At 46.0% G+C, this 22,886-nt stretch overlaps 1 protein-coding gene across 2 annotated transcripts; it reads right to left on the reverse strand.

Moving 5' to 3' along the window:
* Positions 1 to 291: 291 nt before the first annotated feature.
* On the reverse strand, positions 292 to 21,674 carry Shmt1 (serine hydroxymethyltransferase 1). Of its 2 annotated transcripts, NM_001413151.1 has the most exons (12): positions 21,461 to 21,674; positions 16,619 to 16,715; positions 14,391 to 14,536; positions 11,416 to 11,531; positions 10,931 to 11,091; positions 8,523 to 8,604; positions 7,396 to 7,608; positions 6,275 to 6,391; positions 4,695 to 4,817; positions 1,981 to 2,097; positions 971 to 1,081; positions 292 to 702 (listed from the first exon to the last, which is right to left on the reverse strand). In NM_001413151.1, the coding sequence occupies exons 2-12, from the start codon at positions 16,694 to 16,696 to the stop codon at positions 530 to 532; spliced, it is 1,437 nt and encodes a 478-aa protein (NP_001400080.1). In that variant the 5' UTR covers positions 16,697 to 16,715; positions 21,461 to 21,674; the 3' UTR covers positions 292 to 529. The 2 variants fall into 2 exon arrangements, with proteins under 2 accessions (NP_001400080.1, XP_038941332.1); XM_039085404.2 differs by lacking the exons at positions 14,391 to 14,536; positions 16,619 to 16,715; positions 21,461 to 21,674 and adding an exon at positions 12,019 to 12,449 and having other exon boundaries at positions 293 to 702.
* Positions 21,675 to 22,886: the final 1,212 nt, after the last annotated feature.

A 22,886-nucleotide genomic window follows, 5' to 3' on the forward strand; every position in this document is an offset into this window, starting at 1 on the left:
CTCAGCACCCAGAAGAGGATGCTGATTCTTTGGAACTGGAGTTACAGATGGCTGTGATTCACCATGGGGCTGAGAATCAAGGCAGGGTCCTATGGAAGAGCAGCCAGAAGTACAGAGCTGTCTTTCTAGCCCTAACACTAACTTCTTACTTACTCACTTACCTAGTTTATAACCTCAAACTTAGAGCAGTGCTCCTCTGGTATCTGGGCAACAGAAAAGGAAAAATGGAAAATACAAGGATAGAGTTGAACATTTGCTTAGCTGCCACAGAACCCACTGAGTAAGCAGAAAGGATATTCTGGAATCTTTAATAGCTTTGCCTCATATGCTTCAATGAGGTCAAATGGCTACAGAACATTTCAAATTTCAAGTCCTCAATGACCTGTCCCAAAATATTTGAAAACAGGTAAACAGAAACACCCACCCAAGCATGGTGCAGCTCGGTGGTCCACCTCACAGCCTCAGGAGGGCACAGGGTTCACAGTGTCCTGGAACAGTCCTACCCTCTTGGCAGACACAGGCTGTGCTGTCAGAAGTCAGGAAGTCCAGGTAGTGAGAAGTTGGAAGCAAAATTCTCCACTTCTTCCCGGAGAGCTGCCACAGCACTCTGGAACTTCTCATCCCCTGTCAGCTTCTCCTTGAACTCTTTCAGTGTGGCCCTCATGGTCATGTGGCTCTGAATCTGCAGAGTCAACTCTATCCCTGTGTAAAAAACAGTGTCATGTGGGACTTCTTCACTATATATCCAGCCATAACTCATAGGTGTCAGTGGTCCCCTCAGGAGATTCTGGGATGTGTGCCTTGGCAGTAACATTATTTATAAACCTCATACAAGAGGGATTTGTAAACCAGAGTGGTTTTGTTGTCCTATCCCCAGCTCTGACCAATGGCTGGGTCTTAGATACTAAAACACATCAGAAACTCCATACATACACACAAGATATGTGAACTTACAACAACTCATCCTCACCTCTGTGGATAAAGTGTGCTATTTTTTGGAAGTCTTCTTCCAAAAGTCCTCGGGATGTCAATGCTGGAGTTCCCAGTCGCAGGCCACTGGGCCGTAACGCACTCTTGTCACCTTCAAGACAAACAAAGCTCTGAGCTGTGCCTAACACACCACTGTATGCACACAGTATTTTAAACCAACAGTTGGGCACAGATCCTGGTCTATGGGTCCCAGCTTGATCTACCAAAGAGGCAACTGACTTAAAAACTAAAGTCTGGACTGAGGGAGCTTGAGGGGGTTTGCAACCCCATAGAAGAACAACAATATCAACCAACCAGAACCCCCAGAGCTCACAGGGAGTAAACCACCAACTAAACAGTTTTATATATATATATATATATTTTATTTAACTGACTATGCTTCTTACATATATACACATGTAAACATACCTTCTTCACTTATCACACATATACAAATGTCATTTTTAAAAGACAATTTTTTCTTTGAACTCCTAGTGTAAAAAATGATGGAAAACAACTAATCTTTATGTTCTTTATATTTCAAATCCTTTAGAATGTGTAAAGCCTGATATTCCATTATATCTCACAGACTTTCTAGATATTGTTCCCACTAGTGGGAACCATTTTGTAATGCTTTTGACAATTACGTGATACAATTGTAATGTATGGAATCTTTAAGTGTGTTTACCAAGAGTGGGGGGGGGGGGGCGCGACACATAAGGTCTGAGGATATATGGGCCACTATTTAACCTATGAAAAGTAGTCCTTTGTGGTGTGGCCCTAGGTCCTTCAGAGTCCTAACATTTGTCAGGGCCTGATATAAGAAATGCTACTTGTTTTTAAAGAGTCCCTGCCTCTCTTACCAGCAGTGCCACTCAATTAGCCCTTTCTTTTCTACTCCTCCCCTACCATGGTCGGTCTGTTTCCTAAGCTGAATACTTTCATCAACTGCAACAGTGGCTAAAAGAAATGCAGATAGGATGACTGGAAGGGAAAACAGAGGAGTCTCACCTGGGCAGGTATTCTTGTTGCAGGCGATAGAACAGGCTTCCAGTACCTTCTCAGCCCTTCCGCCATCAGTACCCTTAGGACGCAGATCCATTAGGATCAAGTGATTATCAGAGCCACCTGGACAGAAAGGAGTACCAGAGGTTGACAACACAAGGCAAAGAATCTGCTGCTATGACGAGAGGTCAGCAGACATGTTCCAGACCTAACTTGGAAGAAAGCGACAGGCGCTCGACAGACAGCTTATACAAAGGGCTGTGAAGCTGCTGCTTGAAGCATCCAGCAGCTTCTGTAATTCAGACTGCCTGCACCATGACATGACAGAAGCCAGCATAGGCTGAAGAGCAATCAGTTTTTCATATTCTGTTAACAAATGACTCTAAGTAAATGTTCTACCACTGAGCCACATTCCCAATCCCTTCTGAAGCCAATTCAAGAGGCTCCTTCTGGGACAGACATGGTATTACATGCTCTTTATCAATCCCAGCACTTGGAAGGCTAAGGCAGGTGAATCTCTTATTTGAGGCCAGCTGGGAGTTCTAGGACAGTAAAGAATACATAGTGAGACTTTGCCTCAAACAACAGAACAACAAAAGGGAACTTATTTTCATTCTTTTTTTTTCCCCCGGAGCTGGGGACCGAACCCAGGGCCCACTGAGCTAAATCCCCAACTCCTAAAAGGAACTTATTTTAAATGGTCGGCACCAGAGTAGTGAGTCAGGATTCAATTAATCCTGCAGATAGAGCAACAACCAACATGTTCAGAAGGTTCTGTGCTTTTGTTCCAAATCCCACGAGGATGATTAATACATCCATCATTCAAAATGCTGAGTTCAGAGCTGGTGAGCGGTTAAGAGTGATGGCTACTCTTCCAGAGGTCCTGTATTTAATTCCCAGCAACCACATGGTGGCTCACAACCATCTATAACAGGGTGTGATGCCCTCTTCTGTCATGCAGGCAGGCATGCAAATAGAACACTTATATACATTAAATAAATAAATAAGAATACTGAGACCAGCAGCAGTGTTTCATTTTTTTAAAAAATTATTTATTCATTTTATGTATGTGAGTACACCGTAGCTGTCTTCAGACACACCAGAAGAGGGCATCAGATCTCATTACAGATGGTTGTGAGCCACCATGTGGTTGCTGGGAATTAAACTCAGGATCTCTAGGAAGAGCAGTCAGTGTCCTTAACCAATGAGCCATCTCTCCAGCCCAGTGTTTGAGATTTAAGTTTTTTTTTTCTTTCACATTTTAGAACATTTGCTAGACCTTATTGATTGAACATCCCTAAACATAAAAATTCTAAAACATTTGAGGCATCTGGCTTGTGTGCAAAGCCTTCTGATTTGAAAGATGCTCAGCATGTATTAGTGACACAGACAGTACTAATATTCAGATCTTAAGTGCTCCCTAAAAGTTCATGGTCTATTCTAGCAGTATTAAAAAGTGACAGACCTGTGAGAGATGGGCCTAATGCTGGGCGTGGTGGTACATGCCTGGATCATACCCAGTATTCAGAAATTGGAGGCCAGCCTGGGCTATATAATGAAATCCTGGTTCAATCTCCCCACCCCCCAAAAAACCCCACTTAGTAGGTCTTTAATTCACTGGAAGACTGTGAAGTCTCAGCCCCTTTTTCTCTTCTTGTAGCCTGACCATGAACTAAATAGCTGTGCTCCACCACAAGCTTTTTTTTTTTTTTTTTTTCTTTTTTTCGGAGCTGGGGACCGAACCCAAGGCCTTTCGCTTGCTAGGCAAGCGCTCTACCACTGAGCTAAATCCCCACCCCCCACCACCACCACAAGCTCTTACCATTATACACTGCCCCAAAGCAAAGGGGCTAATTGGGTTAGTCAACTGTGGAGAGCAAAGGACAGATGCTCCAAATGTAAGCCACTCTGTGTAAGCCAAGCTTTTCAGGCACTTACTATAGACACAGCTGGCTAACAGATGGCTACAGAATGCTCTGACATAGCCCCAAGTCACAAAACAAGTTTTGAGCCTCTAGTTCCTTCCACTTTGAACTTTCATTAAAGACCACTTCTCACTTCAGCCCCAGGCTGTGCTACAGGAATGATTTCAAAGCCTGTAGCCTGGTTTTGCACAGTCAAGTCCATGTATTTGCTGACTGGCTTCCATCAGCTAACATTGTAGAATGTCAGGGACCCATATGAAAAAAAAAAAAAAGATTGGTATGTCACAAGGTGTAAGATTCAAAAATTTTTTTTTTTAATTTATTATATATAAGTACACTGTAACTGTCTTCAGATACACCAGAAGAGGGCATCGGATCTCTTTACAGATGGTTGTGAGCCACCATGTGGTTGCTGGGAATTGAACTCAGGACCTCTGGAAGAGCAGTCGGGTGCTCTTAACCTCTGAGCCATCTCTCCAGCCCAAGATTCAAATTTTATACCTAATACTTGGCAAGAACCAGGGAGTGCCTTGGCTTCATGGATGACGAGAGGGATGTTCAAACTGGAGGGATGCTGCCTCTGCCTCAGTGACATCTGTAACCTGACATCACTCATGTGAGCCTCGGCTATTCCCAGAATAGGTAGTATGCATGTTGGGTGTCAAATGGCAGCTACTAAGGTACATAGTCGGGGAAAACCTACAGCTGAGGATATGCTGTCTGCAATGGCTGGAGTCACGGAAGAGATGGACCACACTGACCAGACAAACCAAGCACCATGTGCATTCACGATACCTGTGACTATTTTGTAGCCTAGCTCTGTGAGTGCATCAGACAGAGCCCTGCAGTTGGCCAACACCTGGAGCTGGTAGATTTTGAATTCTGTAGTCATGGCTTGCTTCAGGGCCACAGCAACACCTAATAAAAGAGAGAGATTTAAAAACAGGTCATAACTCAGGAGCAGGTCTTGTTTTCAAGGAGCCTGGAGTCTTTAAACTAGACACACACACACACACACACACACACACACACACACACACACACACACACACACACACACCAGTTTTTTTTTGTTGTTGTTTTTTTGTTTTTTTGTTTTTTGGCTTTTTTTAAGAGTGCTAGGGATAGAAACCAGGATCATAGATTGTGCTTGCTACAGCCCCATAGCCTTGCTCTAGGCCTTCTAATTACCCTGCCACCCTTGCAGACCTCACTGAAGTCACTCCCTAAGTACTGTTTTTGAGGTAATTTCATCTCTAGGGATGGAAGTCCAGTGGTAATCTGATTACCACAAGAATAGATTTTAGTCCTTTTTTTATGCTTTGATTCTTTGACCAAAGTCAGTGTCTTCTGTAATTGCTTTACACAGCATTCCGAGCTGTGCCCACAGGCGAGATGGCCTGCTTTCTCCTCACTACTTACGTATATTGACACCCCTGTAATGACTCCTGGGGGCTATTTGACTACAAGATACAAGACTCAGAGCACCATGAAATTCCATGTACTCAAGCCCTGGTGTGGAGCCTCTTGTCCCCTTGTGCAAACACATGGGTGCCAGACTACCAGCAAGCCCAGCATAGAACTTGGTTGGGTAGCAAGAACAATGAAAGTTAAGCATACAAGCACAGTAGATAAATCTGAAAACCAGCCCAGGACCCACTACCTGTCTACTCCAGGCACTCTCTCTACGCTAATGTGCTGCGTTGAGTTAAACTGGTTTCAAACTCACTGGTTTTGAGATCCTCCCCCCATTGCTGCCTTTTCCTCTCTAATGCTGGGATTAAAGGCATGTGCTACTCGTCCCTCCCTGCTTTACGTGTATGGGTGACTTGCTTTCATAGATGTCTATGCATCACTTACATGCCTGGTTCCTGTAAAGACCAGAAAACGGTATTGGGTTCCCTGGAATTGGAGTTACAGGTGCTTGTGAACACCCTATGGATGCTGGGAAGTGAACAGAATTACCAGGGAGCCCACAGGGATCCTTGAGAACCCAGAGGTTATCACTGTAGCCAGGGTCATAACATAGGAGCCACCACAGAAAAGAAGTAGCTAGTCCTGTAGGGCTGGGCCCTACCCTTCTTCACTGCAGGCTGCACTCTGCTCTCAGAGAGCTTCCCTACTGCAGCGTCTTGCCTAGGTCCCACCTGAGTGGGACAGACACTTCTCTCCTGCTCTCACCTTGAACCACTTTGTATTGCCTCCCTTTCTCCTTTGTTACTTCCTACACAGACACTGTCACCTACATCAATTCTCCAGTGTGGAAGTCCAGGAACATCTTTTGAAGAACAGGCAAGATGGGGCTTAGGGACTTCCTGGGGCTGTGATGGCTAAGGTGCAACCCAAAGGCTCTACAATAGACCTGGTGACGTTACCAGCAATGGCATGGTTGTGAGGGCCGCCCTGCAGGCCTGGGAACACGGCCGAGTTGATGAGGGACTCCAGTTCATAGTAAGTCTCTTCGCCAGTCTTGGGATCAACACTGCGCACACCTGGTGAAAAAACCAGACTGTTGGCAGACTGACAAGTTTCTCACGACTCACAGCCAAACTGATCTGGGTAGTCAGTCGCACCTCAGCCTTGACTGTTTTACGATGCCAGACCAAAGGGTCCCTGTGGACGGATGACTGGCTGGATTGCTGGTTTCACTTGTACACCTGTCCCTGTCTCCCCAACCTCAATATTAAAAGACAGTCTTGCTTTGCACAGTAGTGGAGCACACTACGTAGACCAGGCTGGCCTCAACCATAAAGATCTGCCTGCCTGAGCCTCACCAGTGCTAGGATTAAAGGTGTAAAGGTGTGCACCTCCATGCTTGGCCCCCTTTTCCCTTAATTAAAACCCAAACCAAAAAACACAAATCTAACAAAGACACAGTACACACCTTTAATCTCTGTGAGTTCAGGGACAGCCTAGTATATAGAGCAAGTTCCAGTACACCCAGGGCTACATAAGAGAAACTCTGTCTCAAAAACAAAACCCCCACAAGTCTGAGGGCATGATACATGTGTGGACACACATGTACCGTGGCAAAAGTCAGAGGACAACCTTGTGGAACTCACTATGTAGATCAGGCTGCCCCTTAACTTACTGCTGACTCCTGCCTCTGCCTTCCATGTGCTGGGTTACAGATGTGTCCCATCATGCCACCCCTCCTGTATCAATATTTTACAGCTCAGTCCTTGTGCCCTGTGGTAGAAGGAAGAACCAACTCTTGAAAGTTTCCTCTGATCTACATAAACTGAAGCATGCAATACTCCCACCAAGAACAAGTTCATCCCTCCTGTGAGCACTGGCTAAGACCCTTCCTGTCACAAACACTGTGTCCAGAGCTGGGGGCTTAGGGCTTCCTTCAGAGCCCGCTGCTACTCATTCCTGAGCTCTTCCAAAGCCAGAACCCTGATCTTTCCCAGAAGTCACAGTCTGAAGTTTTCCCAGTTTCTTCCACACAGGAAATGTGAGCCCACAGTATCTGCCCCTGCATGGGGGAACTTACCCTTTCTGTAGAATATCATACCAGCACGGCAGCCTCTCAGGGTCTTGTGGGTTGTAGTGGTTACTACATGACAGTGTTCAAAGGGTGAGGGCACCACACCAGCTGCCACGAGCCCACTGATGTGTGCCATGTCTGCCATGAGATATGCCCCATTATCATCCGCAATCTTTCGCAGCCGCGCATAGTCCAGGTTCCGGGAGTAGCAGCTGGTCCCTGGGACAAGAGATGACATGGGAGTGTCAAAGATGTCCAAGGCAGCTGAGTTGGTTTCTGAGTGTACATATCTGCAAGGAGAGCTTACCCTAATCTTTGAGGACAGATGTGTAGTGTGCCCTCAAACCCATCCCTGAGCTGAGTGTGGTGGTGCACGTCTTTAATCCCTGCACTTGGAAGGCAGAGGCCAGTCTTAAAACATTCAATCAATCAAATAAAACAAAACCATCTTTGTGTTTAGAAACATGTTAAGAAAAGCCTAAGGTATGACCCACTGACCTACTGTCGATGACTGTTGGTAAATTTCTTTCCTGGGAGGGATGTGAACAGTGTCAGCCTTCTCCCAAATGATCCACTAACAAACTAAAGTCCAAGTTGACCCGGGGAAACCAATGAGCTTACTGGGATTACTTACGGGTTGAGAGGCTTGTGACTAAAGTGTAGGTGAAGCAAATGCGGCTGCACTGGAAGGTCCTCACAGTGTGATGGCCTCTCCACAGCTCTATGTAGAAGGCTCCCTCTCCCTGGTCTTCCCCAGCCTACATACTCAGGCCTCTCATGGAGGCACTCAGAGCAGAGGACTGGGAGAAGTGGCCTGACACTCAGGTGAAGAAGGTTCAATGACCCTTCAAGCTCCCTCCTTTTAGGAGGACAAATGTCAACTAACCATGAGCCCAATCCACAAACAAGACACACCCAGGCAAGCAGGCATAGCTGACCTCATGAAGACGGCAGGTCTGCCTTGAAGATTAGCTCCTTACAACTCAAGTCTTAAAAAGGACAGAATATGTCTCAAGCTAATGTCCTGAGCTCTCCACAGTGAGCTGAAGGATCAGATGTCTTTATATCCTTTTCTGTAGGAGGCAGAGGCCCTCCCTGCCCAGGAACCAGGCTGTTTCCCACTTGCCGCTCACCTGCAATGATCAGCTTCGGGTGGAAGAGGCTGGCATTCTCCTCTAGCTGGTCATAGTTGATGTACCCAGTGTCTGGGTATACCTGTCGGGACCAAGACAAAGGTATGGCTGCTTCCCCTGTCCAGCCACCTGAGACCTTTAATCTGCCACAACTTGGACTGGGGCCTGAGACAGGGCACTGCATTCAGCCTGTCCAAGGATATAAAGGGCCAAATATGCAGACTTGGGAGCTCTCAGAGGGGCCTCAGGATAAAGGGAAGCCTTAGCCCTGGGTACTGCCCCATATTATAGAACAAAGAGCCTAGGAAAATGAGAAAGACACAGCCAAGCCTGCTTGCACAAGCCTGTAATCTAAGCTACTCAGCAGCCTGGGCTACAGCATGAGACACTAATCAAAACAACAGACAGGCTGGAGAAGTGGCTCCAGAGGAAGAGCACTTGCTGTTCTCGAGAGGACACAGGTTTGCCTCACAGCACCCACACAGATGAACACAACTGTCTGCAGTTCCAGTCAACCGGATGCCCTCTTCTGAGATCTTCAAGCACCAGAGACACACGTGACAGACGTACGTATGTACACACACACACACACACACACACACACACACACACGTGTAAACATGCACTCAGGAACAATCTCATACATGTAAATTAAAAATCTACCTTAAAACAAACACCCACCAACAAAGACAAACCACCCAGCAGCGTGCGGAGGCCAGCAAGGCCAGCGCTTCTTCTGGCAGGGCAGAGGCCACCAAGTAGAAGAGGACCAAAGAGAGGGAGGGAGTCTCCATTTTCAGAAGGGAATGGAAGCACATATGAGATGTGAGCTAGAAACACAGTGGCAGAAGGTTAATGTTGCTCACAGAGCTCTCTCCAGAGGTTCACTCTTTAGAAAAGGAAACACCTGGCCCAGTGGAGCTGGGGAGGGGCTGAAGTGAAAGACAGAAGAGCTGCGGAGAGAGGCCACAAAGGAAGGGCCTGTGCTCACAGGACCCAAGCCAGCTCATGTCCCCCTGTGACAGGCCACCACAGGGTCTATCTGTCATGGCCAAAGTGCTGCAGCAAGGACAGCGCTTGAGAAAAACTGGGCACCGAAGCTCAGGAATGGGCTTCATGGAGTAAAGACAGCATGAAGCTGGCCAACATCTCATCAAAGGCTACAGAGGAAATGTGATATAAAACCTCAGGCTGGGGGTTGGGGATTTAGCTCAGTGGGGTTCAGTCCCCAGCTCCGAAAAAAAAGAAAAAAGAAAAAAAAAAAGAAAAAAAACCTCAGGCTGTCCACACAAAACAGATTCACTTGCATGCACATAGAGCTATTACAGCTGAGACTTGGCTGACTTAACAGTCAATAGGATACATCACATTTATGTATTTGTTCATGTTTGGGCGCCTGAGTACCTGGTGCACATGCAGAGGTCAGACAGCAACTTACAGGCATTGGCTTTACCAAGTGAATTCAGGTCACCAGGCTTGGTGGCAAGTACCTTGTCCTGCTTAGTCATCTTGCCCGCCCTCAAATTTTTTTTTTTTTTTTCTGGAGCTGGGGACCGAACCCAGGGCCTTGCGCTTGCAAGCACTGTACCACTGAGCTAAATCCCCAACCCCCTCAAATTTCTTAAAAGAAAATTGCACCTAATATTTAGCTGAGTAGAACAACTCACTGCCACCTATTTCATGGTGGCAGACAGAAAACCACCAGGGACAGCCGGTTACACAGTAAGTAAAACCGAGAGGGACAGCAGGAGGAGCACACCGCCAACCCACAGGAAATATGCACGTCTCCTACCCAGCTGTCTTTAGGATTTATTCATCGTATGTGCCTGAGTGTTCTCCTGCATGTGTGTGTGTGTACTACATGCATGCCTGGTACTAGTAGAGATCAGGTTTGGGATTCCCTGGGATTGCAATTACAGACAGTCCTAAAAGCCACTAGGCAAGTGCTGAGAACTGAACCCAGGTCCTCAGCAGGAGCTCCTAGACAGCTCCAGGTCCCACTATTGGTCCTATCATAATGGTGATGTGAGTCCTTAGGTCTTTTGTTTTTTTAGTATTTTTTTTTAACTCAAAGTCTCACTGAGTTTCAGGTCTCAAAACTCAGAAACCTCCTGCTTTAGCCTCCAAGTGTTAGGACAGCAAGCATATGTCATCATGTCAGGGGAGGTCTCAAACCTATCCCTCTTCCCTTCCTTTAGACAGGGCTTTCTGTCCCTCCAAGTGGCCTTGAACATTTGAACCCACTGTATCCACCTTCTAAGGTCAGGTAGGTGAATACCTCACGCATGCAGTGCTGAGCTACACCCCCAACCCCTTATATTCATTGTTTGGTTCATCTGTTAATACAGAAGAGCCCCCAGACCCCTACACGCACCTGTGAGTGCGTGTGCGTGCACACCCCTACCTACCTTATAAGGCATGGATTCAAAGAAGATAGAGGTGGCAGAGATTTTCTTCTTGTCTGTCATGAAGCCATGAGTCAGATGGCCACCATCTGGCAGGTCCAAACCCATGATTCGCCCATGGGGCTCTACTAGGGCAGTATACACAGCAAAGTTTGCAGGGGAGCCTAAAACAGAGAAGACATGACTATTTCTACCCATGAGACACAATGTGGCATTTAGGAGCTTGGCTACTAGGCAGGCATCACCATGATTTTCCTGAGCTTTGGAAAGCAACCCTGTCCCAGTCCCACTAATAGTGAGTTCTAGGACAGAGTGCTACCTGGGAGGGAGTGCAGAGCTAATCCAAGCACAATGGAGACAGATTCACACATTCCATTGGCTTGTTTGTTATTTACAAGAAGCCTTCTGTAGGATTTGACCTGGGGACTGGAATACCCTAGAACCAGGCCTAAGGAGCTACCCAGGGTCTGTGTGGATGCAGCAATCACCTGAATAAGGCTGGACATTGACGCCCCAGCACTGAGGATCCAGATGGTAGGCCTGTAATGCACGCTTCTGACACAGCGTCTCCAGCTCATCGATGAACTCAGTCCCACCATAATACCTGTGAAGAGAAGCATGGTCCACATCCACCTGGGCCCAAACTCTGTCCTAGCACAGGCCAAAGATAAGCAAGGGTAGGCAGAGAATATTGAGGGGAGTGGTCCTGCTCTAAGGTTGCTGTGAGGCTCTGGTAAAACATCAGTAGTAAGGCCAGGGCTGGTGGCGCACACCCTTAGTCTCAGCCCCAGAAGGCAGAAGCACAAGTTCCAGGGCAGCTGGAACTCCACACAGATTCTGTCCAAAGAAAAAGAGGAAGGGAGGGAAAGAAACGAGGGAATCTCAGGACAGAATGCACTGTAATCTTAATGTTCCTCCTGTTTCCATTGGAACAGATGCACACATGTGCAGAACACTGTCAGATTCTGTTTGTTCTTTGCCTGATGACAACGGTTATAAATAAATAGATAGCCCGATGGTGGTATTAAATAAATGGATCGCTAGATAGCCTGATTGTTGCTTTTAACAAAACTCAATTGCTTGATTTTTACCAATGAAGACTCAGGAGCCAGACGCTGGGGTGAAAGCCTGCTGGCTCTGAGAGGCAGAGAAAGCACCCAGCTGACCTTCTTCAGTCAAGGTCCCAAAAGGAAGCTCTTCTTCTCCACGATGGCTCAAAAACCTCTCAAACTCAGTGTTCCGCCCTTCTATTTCTGCCCTTCTACTTCCTGTGAGTCTCTCAATCTGTCCTGACTTCCTCTTACTCTGGTTTTTGCCTATGTCGACTTCCTGTCAACTAGCTGCTTGCTCTGCCTCTTGACCTGTGGTTGACTTACCGTAATCCTGTTCACAATAAGCAGAAAGCTCTTGGAATAAAGGTATGAGCTAGGGCTGAGCCACACAACTAGAAACAGGTTTTTCCAGGAAATAACACAATCTGGGGGTTCAGTGTGAACATTTCCCCTTCTGTCTAGATAAAAAGGAAAGATCTTAACTCTAACACACTCAAACTATTTTCAATAATGAAGCTATTTCTGCCAAGATTTCCGCTGCTGAGGTCTTGTCTTTTACTGTCTATTGAAATGCTAAGTGCCGCACCTCCCTCCCTTCAGATGGGACTTGGTGGGGTTGAGGTTCCAAGGGTTTGCAAGAGAGCGCTCCAGGTGAGAAAGAAGAGCTACCATGTGGTAGAAGAACCTAGAGTAGAGAAGGGCTGCCTGGTTGGAGCTGAGAGCAGCCCAGAGGAAACACAGTAAATAATGAGTGACGGCTTGGGGTTATCTATCGATGGGAAGGTAGATTCTAACAACATGAAGGGCAGGCAGTTGCCCAGCCATTGAGCTGCCTAAGTCATATCTAAAAATTAAAAGGCTGTGTGTGCCTTTCATCCTGGAACATAAATGGTCTATGACAGAGAAGAAATCCCATGCCAGGAATTTTTAAATACTCTTGTGGGCTGGAGAGATGGCTCAGCGGTTAAGGGCACTGACTGCTCTTCCAGAGGTCCTGAGTTCAATTCCCAGCAACCACATGGTGGCTCACAGCCATCTCTAATGAGATCTGATGTCCTCTTCTGGTGTGTTCAAAGACAGCTACAGTGTACTCATATAAATAAAATAAAGACTTTTAAAAAAAAATACTCTTGTACTACATTCCACAATGTCCAGCTTTGGCAGTCTTATGATTAAGCCTTTCTGAGTTCAAAGTCTTATATGAATTCAGCAATTTGATGATGATGGCTGTAATAGATAAGTGGGTGCATGGATACATAGATAGCCTGAAAATGGCTGCAACTGATTTATTGACTGGTAGGCAGGCAGGCAGACAGATAGATAAAAAATTGGGTGCAGTGACATACACCTGTACTCTCCAGCACTAGGGGTGGTAAGGACCACGTGCACCTAGAAGCGTGAGGCCAGCCTATATTATACAAGGAGATTCTGTCTCAACAAATCAGTTTCAAGGTGTTAAGCATCTAAGTCAGTGGGAGAGCACTTGCCTAGAGTGCATGAGGCCCTAAATTCAAATTCCCAACAAGTGCCACCAAAAGCAACAAAAACCTCAGGCACAGTGGTGTGCTTGCAAGCTACCACTTCAGAAAGAGGCATGCGGACCAACACGAGGTCACAGCCAATCTGGACCATGCACCAAGTTGTGTCATAGTCAAAAAACACCAAAAGTTTCAAGTTTTAAGGCACTATGGGTTTCAGATATATAGTGCTTAACCAATTAAGTAAGTAGATACTTTAATTAAAAAAAAAAACCGAAAACTTCTGATTATAAGCATTTTAGAAAAGGGATACTGAGCCTGCAATACGATTGTTTAAAAAAAAAAAAAAAAAAAACAACTTCCCAGGTGTAAAAAGTCACTTCACAAAAGAAACTTCCTGTAGCTTTCTCACAGGACAATGACCTTGCCGGGAGGAGGGGCTGTATCTCATAGATGAGCCTACTTGACTTTAGAGGCACGAGGCCAGTGTACGAGGCCAGCCTATTGTACAAGGCCAGCCTATTGTACGAGGCCAGCCTGTTGTACGAGGCCAGCCTGTTGTACAAGGCCAGCCTGTTGTACGAGGCCAGCCTATTGTACAAGGCCAGCCTATTGTACGAGGCCAGCCTATTGTACCAAGGTCTGTCTCACACAGGGACTTTTGAGTGTGCTCTGAGAAGGATCACAGAATCACATCCAAGCAGAGAGCTGGAGTTTTGTCAGAGAGCAAGAAAGGAAGACAACCCTACAACCAGGAAGCTACAGGTTTTTGAAAGCCAGGCACTGCTGCTTACAACTGCAATAGCACTTGGAAGTCTGAGGCAAGCGGATTTCAGTTAAGGGTTCTACGTCAGCCTGAACCACATAGCAAGCCCATGTTTCAACAAATGAAAACAAAAGGGTTCGAGCAGGACTTTAAGAACACCCACTCACCTTTGGCCTGGGTACCCCTCAGAGTATTTGTTATTTAAGCAAGATCCTAGGGCCTCCAACACAGCTCTGCTGGCAAAGTTCTCCGAGGCAATCAGCTCCAATCCGACCCTCTGCCGGTTGCTCTCCTTTTTAATGATGCTGTAAACCTTATCAGAAGAAAACACACCAGGGCTGGAGGGAAGCTCCGTGGTTAAGAGTAAGCTGATCTAACATTCAGAATGCCCTGGGTCTCAACCCCAGCATTGAATAACTTGGGCAGGGTGGCACACGCCTGCAATCTTAGCCCTCATTCATGTGGAAGAAGGAAGGTCAGAAGTCTCAGTCACCTTTGGCAATACAGAGTTTAAGAAGAAAAACGCAACAAACAATACATTTAAAACAAAATAGAGGCAGGCGAGAAGCAGTTAGAAGCACTGACTGCTCTTCCAGAGGTCCTGAGTTCAAATCCCAGCAGCCACATGGTGACTGACAAGCATCTGTAATGGGATCTGATGCCCTCTTTCGTCATGTCTGGAGACAGCTGCATTGTATTTACATAAAACAAAAAACCAGGACTTGCTGGTAAAAGTCTATAATATAATTTCAACACCTAGGAGTGAAGGCAGGATGATCAGAGAGGTCTCTGGTCATCCTCAGAGAGCAAAACAGAGTGAATTAATATCACACCTAGTTTTCATTGTTTTTGTTTGTTTGCTGTGACAGACTCAGTTTGTGTCTTGGCTGTTCTGGATTCACTATGTACACCAGGCTAGCCTCAAATTCACCTGCCTCTGCCAGCATAAAAGGCATGGGCACTACTCCCATGCCTTTAATTAAAAATATAATTCTGGGGCTGGAGAGATGGCTCAGCAGTTAAGAGCACCCGACTGCTCTTCCAGAGGTCATGAGTTCAATTCCCAGCAACCACATGTTGGCTCACAACCATCTGTAATGAGATCTGATGCCCTCTTCTGGTGTGTCTGAAGACAGCTACAGTGTACTTATATATAATAAATAAATAAATCTTTAAAAAATATATATATAATTCTGGGAGCTGGAGAGATGGCTCAGCAGTTAAGAGCACCAACTGCTCTTCCAAACGTTCTGACTTCAATTCCCAGCAACCACATGGTGGCTCACAACCATCTGTAATGAGATCTGATGCCCTCTTCTGGTGTGTCTGAAGACAGTGACAGTGTACTCACATACATAAAATAAATAAATCTTTAAAAAAATATTTAATTCTATCCTTATATTTTACCAAGTTCTTATGTCTATGAATCTTATTCCAAAAAAAAAAAAAATGTTTTAGCAAATATAGCGAACAGAAACTCCAGTAACGGTTGCCCAGGGATGAGAAATTCAGAGGATGGGATACTACTCATGGACTGATTCACTTTACTGTGAGTTCAGATGCCGCTGGACATACAATTTCTCAGTGTTTAGAGGCAAGCTGGTAGAAAGAAACCACTTTAAGATTTGAATTGGTCTCTTTTCCCGGCTACTGAGTCTGACCCTCTCTCTCTCTGACTCTCTCTCTTCTGATGCGGGCAGGGGCAACAAGCCAGTGTCCAGTGAGCCCATGACCTTGAAAGGCACAGACTACCATGCTCTACACTGCCAAGCTAGGATATGTGGTAGTTGAGGTGATTCAGTGCAGTTTGGGCCCATTTTCAATTTAGTGTGGGTTTATTAGAACTTAACCACTGAGGGGCATTATAGGCTAAAACTGCTGCTGAGTTGTTCAAGCTGTTGAACAATAAATCAACAAGTCAATTATAAAATCAGGTGGCTTCTAGGCATAGAAACAGGTCTGTTCTGTTCTTGTGCAATGCAGAAGGCCAACCTTCCTATTTTCCCTTAGAGCACTTAGCACTGTGCTCTGTCAGCCACAGCGTCTCTTTGGTGTGCTGGAGAGGTAACCGGGAGTCTACACATGCTAGGCAAGTGCTCTACCTACTGCCATGCTGCCCCCCAGCTCTGATCCGCCAATCCACCAGGCTGTCTGTACGCATGCTGTCAAGGTAACTCAGGATTGCAATGAGCAATTAGAGACCGGGAGCGCAGACCATTAGTGGATCATCTGCCTCGCAGATAGGAGGCCCTGGGTTCTACCCAAAAGCACAAAAACAGAAACAAAAGACAAAATGAAACAGAATGCCCCCCCAAAACAACGAAAACCCCACAGTGATCAGAACAGGTCTTCCAGTGTAAAAACATGTGACATGTGAAGGCTCCACAGGTCTCACCTCAGCATCGCTCTCCTTCAGGGGCTGTGTCAACATCTTCTCATGAGAGGCCCACACGGTGGCATCCCTCTCTGCCATTGCACTGGTTCAGAGTTGCCTACAATGAGGGTAAAGTCCACATGGATTCCAACATCAACTCCAGCAAGTCTCTGCTGAGTGGCTGACACTTTTTTTTGGGAGGGGGGAGGGTAAACAGGTACATAAACCCCTCAAAGTCACTTGGGACTCCTTATGAAACTTTGGACCTGATCCCCCACCACCATCACTCCAATGCTGCTTACCCTAAAGCCTCCTCCCCCCCCAGGCCTTCTTAGAAGTAGTTCTACAGCACTCCCACTTAAGCAGCAGTCTCTTCTAACCTTCCGGTTACCACAGCACAGCTATGGAGGAAGAAGTACTATGTCTAAATGACCAATCGGACTGTTTACTTAAATCAATTCCACTGGTGAAGCTCACATTCCATACCTATCAACTTCTCAGATTTGTCTGGGTAGACAACATAAATTAACATAAATTAACAGAGAACACGGGCAATTGGGGTACTCCTTCCAAGATGCCCAAGGGCAGCATTGTATAGATATATTTTTCTCTCATGGTCCAGGTTGGCACATTGCTAGAAAGGACCTTGTACTCCTGCTCCTGTTTCTTCTACCTCCTAAGCGCTAGGATATGGGCACACTCCACCATACACAGCAAGCATTTTCCAACTAAGTCCTGCAATCTTCACCCCATCTGGACACATTTCTCTTAGACTCCATGGAGTCACGCATGAAGTTTTGCTGGAAGAAACTCCTCTGACTAGACAATGGATACCAGTTGTGTGGTGCAGTCATGCACATAAAATAAACAAATATAAAATAAAAACACTGAACTCGGTCCAGGAACTGTGGCACAATCCTTTAATTCCAGAACTTAGGTAACAGGTACAGGTGGATCTCTGAGTTTAAGGCCATCCTGGTCCAAAAAGAGTTCAAGGACAGTGCAGACTACAAATAAAACCCACCTCTATATCAAAACAAAATCTCCTACTGCATTCACACCTCTTCCTTACTCAATGGCTGGCAGCCCTCCTGTCCTTTTCTGTTAATGTGTATAAACTTTATTTACAGGACAAGTACTTGAGGACTGTCCACAGGCTACTACTTTTTGGTCAGCAAATCCTGTTGGAGCCCTGCCTTTAAGGACGCCTCTTGGTTTACGTATTCAACAGTGGTCTATGGTGGAAAAAGCATAGACCACTACTGAATACATAAGGCTAAAAAACGGTGAAGAACTAAGGGCTACAGGTAAGAGATAACCAGGACAGGGGGTCACAAGAACACCCAGCAGACAGCCACTCACAAAAGAGCCTACTTTCCAAGAGGACATACTGCACACAGACAGATGAAGCCCAGGGGCAAACAATACAAACATTCCCAAACAGTATGGCTCCTCCTCTCTCTGGAAGAGAGAGACAGAGTAAGTGTTAAACATCTTTAAACAGAAAATCTCGAGTTAGGACTTCCAGAGTAGTTGTTATTTTAGCACATGCATAAAACCATTAGGCACAGAGCCAAACGCTCAAATGTGCAAGCCCAGCAGCAACATCCTGGGAAGGAGGTTTTTACCATGGCTTCAGATGTCTCTCCTTCTCTTGCTTCCTTTCTCTTTATTCCCCACACCCACTTCTGTCCCCACGGGACTCCCCTGGCCTCAATCTTTGGGTCCAGTGAACTCGCCCAAGAGCAGCTTTCCAATAAACCTGTCTTTAATATAATCTTTAAAGGGCTGGAGCGATGGCTCAGTGGTTAAGAGCACTGACTGCTCTTCCAGAGGTCCTGAGTTCAAATTCTAGCAACCACATGGTGGCTCACAACCATCTGTAATGAGATCTGATGCCCTCTTCTGGTGTGTCTGAAGACAGCTACAGTGTACTTATATATAATAAATAAATAAATCTTCAAAAGTAATAAAATATATATATATAATCTTAAAAAAAATTAAAAATAAAAAAAAGACTTCAGGTAACATGCGAAATGCCTTGGGCCTCTCTGGCCACCCCTTGAGCTTCTTCTCTCAAGATCAGAACCCAGGCAATCCTAGTCCGTCTGGGCCCTTGGCAAGTGGGAACCGGAGTCCACACACCAGTCAGGCTTGGACCTCTGCTCCTGAAATCTCAGAAGGCAACATTTTCAGTAAACATTAACTGCTGGAGGTTAGGGAAGACCTAATTAATGTGAAGAGAATCTCGCTCTTTTTTTCTAAAGATTTATTTATTATCTACAAGTACACTGGAGCTGTCTTCAGACACATCAGAAGAGGGCATCTGATCCCGTTACAGATGGTTGTGAACCACCATGTGGTTGCTGGGATTTGAACTCAGGACCTCTGGAAGAGCAGTCAGTGCTCCTAACCGCTGAGCCATCTGCAGGCCAAGAGAATATCTCTTAACCATCGAACAGCTAAGGTCTACCTGGAATCCTCTTCAGAGGGCCAGACCTCTTGTCATTCAGAAGCATTCAGCACAATGGCTCCCACTCCTCTCTGGAGTTTCCCACCTTGTGGGGTTTTGTTTTGTTTGCTCCCTTGTTTTGTTATTGGAGACCGGGGTCCTGGTTATCCTGCTCTATAGAACAAACTGAGTCTTGAACTCAAAGACTGGCCTGCCTCAGCATGCAGAATATGGGATTGCCTGGCTCCTATCACTGTGTTGGATCATACAGTGATTAGTTACTGAACTAACGAATGCCCTTCCTAAAATAACTTACTAAAACAAGCAGGTTTTCTCTGAACTACAAAAAAAAAGGTTCAAATTCTTTAAAAAACAAAACAAAACAAAACCTGTCACCATCACACTTGTTTACTGTGTACATATGTGTGTAGGCACACATGTGTTACAAGCACACAGGAAGACGTAAAAAGGCCAGCCTTCAGAATTCAGTTCTCTCCTGAAGTAGGTTCACCAAGTAGGTGCTAGGGGTAAACTCGGGCCATTAGGCTTGTCTGTGAGTTCCCTAACTCAAAAAGCCATCTTGGTAGCTCAGAATTCTTCAGGGAGCTTAAGAATCTTTAGTGTATCCTAGAAAAAAAATTTATTTTTATTTTTTTTTTTTGGTTCTTTTTTTTCGGAGCTGGGGACCGAACCCAGGGCCTTGTGCTTCCTAGGAAAGCGCTCTACCACTGAGCTAAATCCCCAGCCCCAAAAATTTATTTTTAAAGACAAGGTTTCATGTAGCCCGGGTGGGCACAGAACTCACTAGAGAGCAGAGAAGGGCCTGAAACGTCTGACCCACCCACTTCCAGAGTCCTCAGCATACCTGGGCACACTTAGTTTTCTGTGATGCTGGACTGAACCCAGCTTCCTGCATGCCAAGCAAGTTTTCTACCAACCAAGCTGCATTCCTAGCCTTACCCTCAGGCATTTAAGTCTTTTTTGCTGTTACTCAAGGTCTCCACATATAACTATCCTGGAATTCACTATGTAGATTATGCTGTCACTGAACTCAGATCTGCCTACTTTTACCTCTTTGTCTGCTGGATGGGATTAAAGGCATAATATCGTCCAGCCTAGGGCATTATTTTTATGTTTTTAGAAAGGGTTCTTCTGGGCTGGAGAGATGGCTTAGCGGTTAAGAGCACTGACTGCTGGGGCTGGGGATTTAGCTCAGTGGTAGAGCGCTTACCTAGGAAGCGCAAGGCCCTGGGTTCGGTCCCCAGCTCCGAAAAAAAGAACCAAAAAAAAAAAAAAAAAAAAAAAAAAAAAAAAAAAGCACTGACTGCTCTTCTACAGGTCCTGAGTTCAATTCCCAGCAACCACATGGTGGCTCACAGCCATCTGTAATGGGATCTGATACTCTCTGCTGGTGTGTGTGAAGACAGCTACAGTGTACTCATATGTGATAAGTAAATAAATTTTTTAAAAATATATATATAAAAAAAAAGGGTTCTTCTATGTAGACTAGGTTGGTCTTGAACTCGCAGAGATCGGCCTGCCTGGGCCACCACTCCTGGCCTACTTAGGGCATTTTTAGAGTAAGATCTTCAGACTATATACTTTTATTTCTTTGTTTTGTTTTTCAAAGCAGGGTGTCTCTCAGCAGAGCCCTGGCTATCCAACTGCATTTTTTAGCTAACTTTGGAGAAAACAAACAGCATTTTTTATTACTGTCTATAGGTTTGCCAAAGTTCATATTTATGTATTAAACTGTAATGGGGACCAGGCATGGTGAGCTTCCTTGTCTCACACATGCATTTTTGGGCTCTGCTTTACGGAGAAGGATCTCAAAGGCCATGGAGCTGCCTTGTTCTACTAAGGTCATATAACAGAGGCAGAATTTGAACTGTTTCCTTTTGGTACTTCCCAGAAGCCTGGGTAACACAAATAATTCACCTCCATTCAACATTCCCTCAAGGAAGAAATTTAAAATGTATTCTGTAGGGAGCCTCAACTGGTGTTTCTGGTTGAGCAACTGCCTGGCTCAATGAAACACATCTGTGCTTGCTTCAGCTAAGCAAAGGTCACCTAACTTCCAGACCTTGAAATAGAGGCACTGAGCTAAGAAAGAACGCTACAACCCCACCTCTCTCCTCGATAGGGTAACGCACTGCAGACATCAGAATTGTGCTACTAAATCAAAAGCAGTGATTACAGACCTAGAGGCAAACCTCAGAAACCTTCATTAACATGTACAAACCAAGCGCCACATAAACCAAGAGCGGTAGCTCTCACCTGGTGAGGTGGAGGCAGGGCAATCATCAGAACTCTTGTCTACAAGGCAAGTTCGAGGCCAGCATGTGCTACATGACACTCTCGCCTCAAACAAAACAAAAAACAAACAACCGCAAAGATTAGAAATTACATACCAAGTATTAGGAGCGTGGGTTTTGTGAGAAGGTCTCAACCCTTGGTGCAGGGTGGCCTCCAATTCACTTGGTAGCCGGAACTGGCCTTAAATGCCTGGTCCTCTAGCCTTTACGAAAGGAACTAAACACGTCGTGATGGCGGACGCCTTTAATCCCAGCACTAGAGAGGCAGAGGCAGGTGGACCGCCGAGTTCCTGTAGAGCAGGCAAAAAGCAAACGGAGAAACACAACCAGCCGGAACCCCGCAGCGGGCTGTCCTAACAGCCCAGCACGTGCTCTGGGAACCAGCCTCCCCACCACGTGACACACCACGTCCGGGGGAACCCCAAATTTGGCGCGCTGAGGCCGGAGCTCCACTAGGCTCTCACCAGCGCGGCTGGCCCCGCCCCACCCCTAGAGCGGCCCAATCAGTGGGCGGGTCCAGGTAGAGCCCGCCCTCAGCCGCCCAGGCGCCATTCGCCCGAGCTCGGAGCAGAAACTTGGGCAAAACCTGACAAAAGGAGCTGTAGCTGGACGGGGTAGAGGGAGGAGGGGACTGGGCGGTCCCTCACCTTGGAACCTGGGACTTTTGGGCTTTAGAGCTGTAAGGGAGTGTTCCGTGAAGTGATCCGGAAGATCAGAGTAGGGTGGGGGGGCGGGGGGGGGGATCGATCCTGGCTCGGGTTCAATTCCCAGTAACTCTCAAGTGTCCAGGGGGTCTGCCTCCAGAGTTCTAGGATTAAAGGTATGTGCCACCATGCCTGGCATAAATAGATATTTTTTTTTTTTTTAAAGGAAAGAATGGGACTGGAGAGATGGCTCAGTGTTTAAGAGCACCGACTGCTCTTCCAGAGGTCATGAGTTCAATTCCCAGCAACCACATGGCGGCTCACAACCATCTGTAATGGGATCCGATGCCCTCTTCTGGTGTGTCTGAAGAAAGTGACAGTGTACTCATATAAATAAAATAAATTAACAAAAAAAAAAAAAAAGGAGGGGTTAGGGATTTAGCTCAGTGGTAGAGCGCTTGCCTAGCAAGCACAAGGCCCTGGGTTCGGTCCCCAGCTCCGGGAAAAAAAAAAAAAAAAGGAAAGTGATAGCTAGGGCTCTGGTGTCTGCCCACAGTAATTCCTATCTCAAATAAACAAATAAACAAACAAGACAAACAAGACAAACAAAAACCCAGCCTGGTGGCATGACCAGAACTCTACAGGCTTTGGAAAAGGAATCTTGAGACAAGGGGCAACTTGACTAAATACCAAGATTCAGGCCAGCTGGCTGTCTCAAAATTAAAACAAGGCTGGACGTGTGGCTCAGTGTTAGCCTGCTTAGCCTATACAAGGGTTTACATTCAATCTGCATTACACACGCTAATAAAAATTAAAGAAGCAAACCATATTGCCATGGAGCTGGAGAGATGGCTTAGTGGTTAAGAGCGTCTGTTGCT

The sequence above is a fragment of the Rattus norvegicus genome, chromosome 10 (genome assembly GCF_036323735.1).
Source record: "Rattus norvegicus strain BN/NHsdMcwi chromosome 10, GRCr8, whole genome shotgun sequence".
Lineage (NCBI taxonomy): Eukaryota > Metazoa > Chordata > Mammalia > Rodentia > Muridae > Rattus > Rattus norvegicus.

Excerpts from the sequence above, each read along its gene's own strand:
- Shmt1 (NM_001413151.1), bottom strand. The coding sequence starts at position 16,696 with ATGGCAGAGAGGGATGCCACCGTGTGGGCCTCTCATGAGAAGATGTTG. Across the intron at positions 11,092-11,415 it reads CAATGTCCAGCCTTATTCAG|GCTCCCCTGCAAACTTTGCT; the intron begins GTGATTGCTGCA and ends TCTCTGTTTTAG. Across the intron at positions 4,818-6,274 it reads TCACAACCATGCCATTGCTG|GTGTTGCTGTGGCCCTGAAG; the intron begins GTAACGTCACCA and ends CTCTTTTATTAG.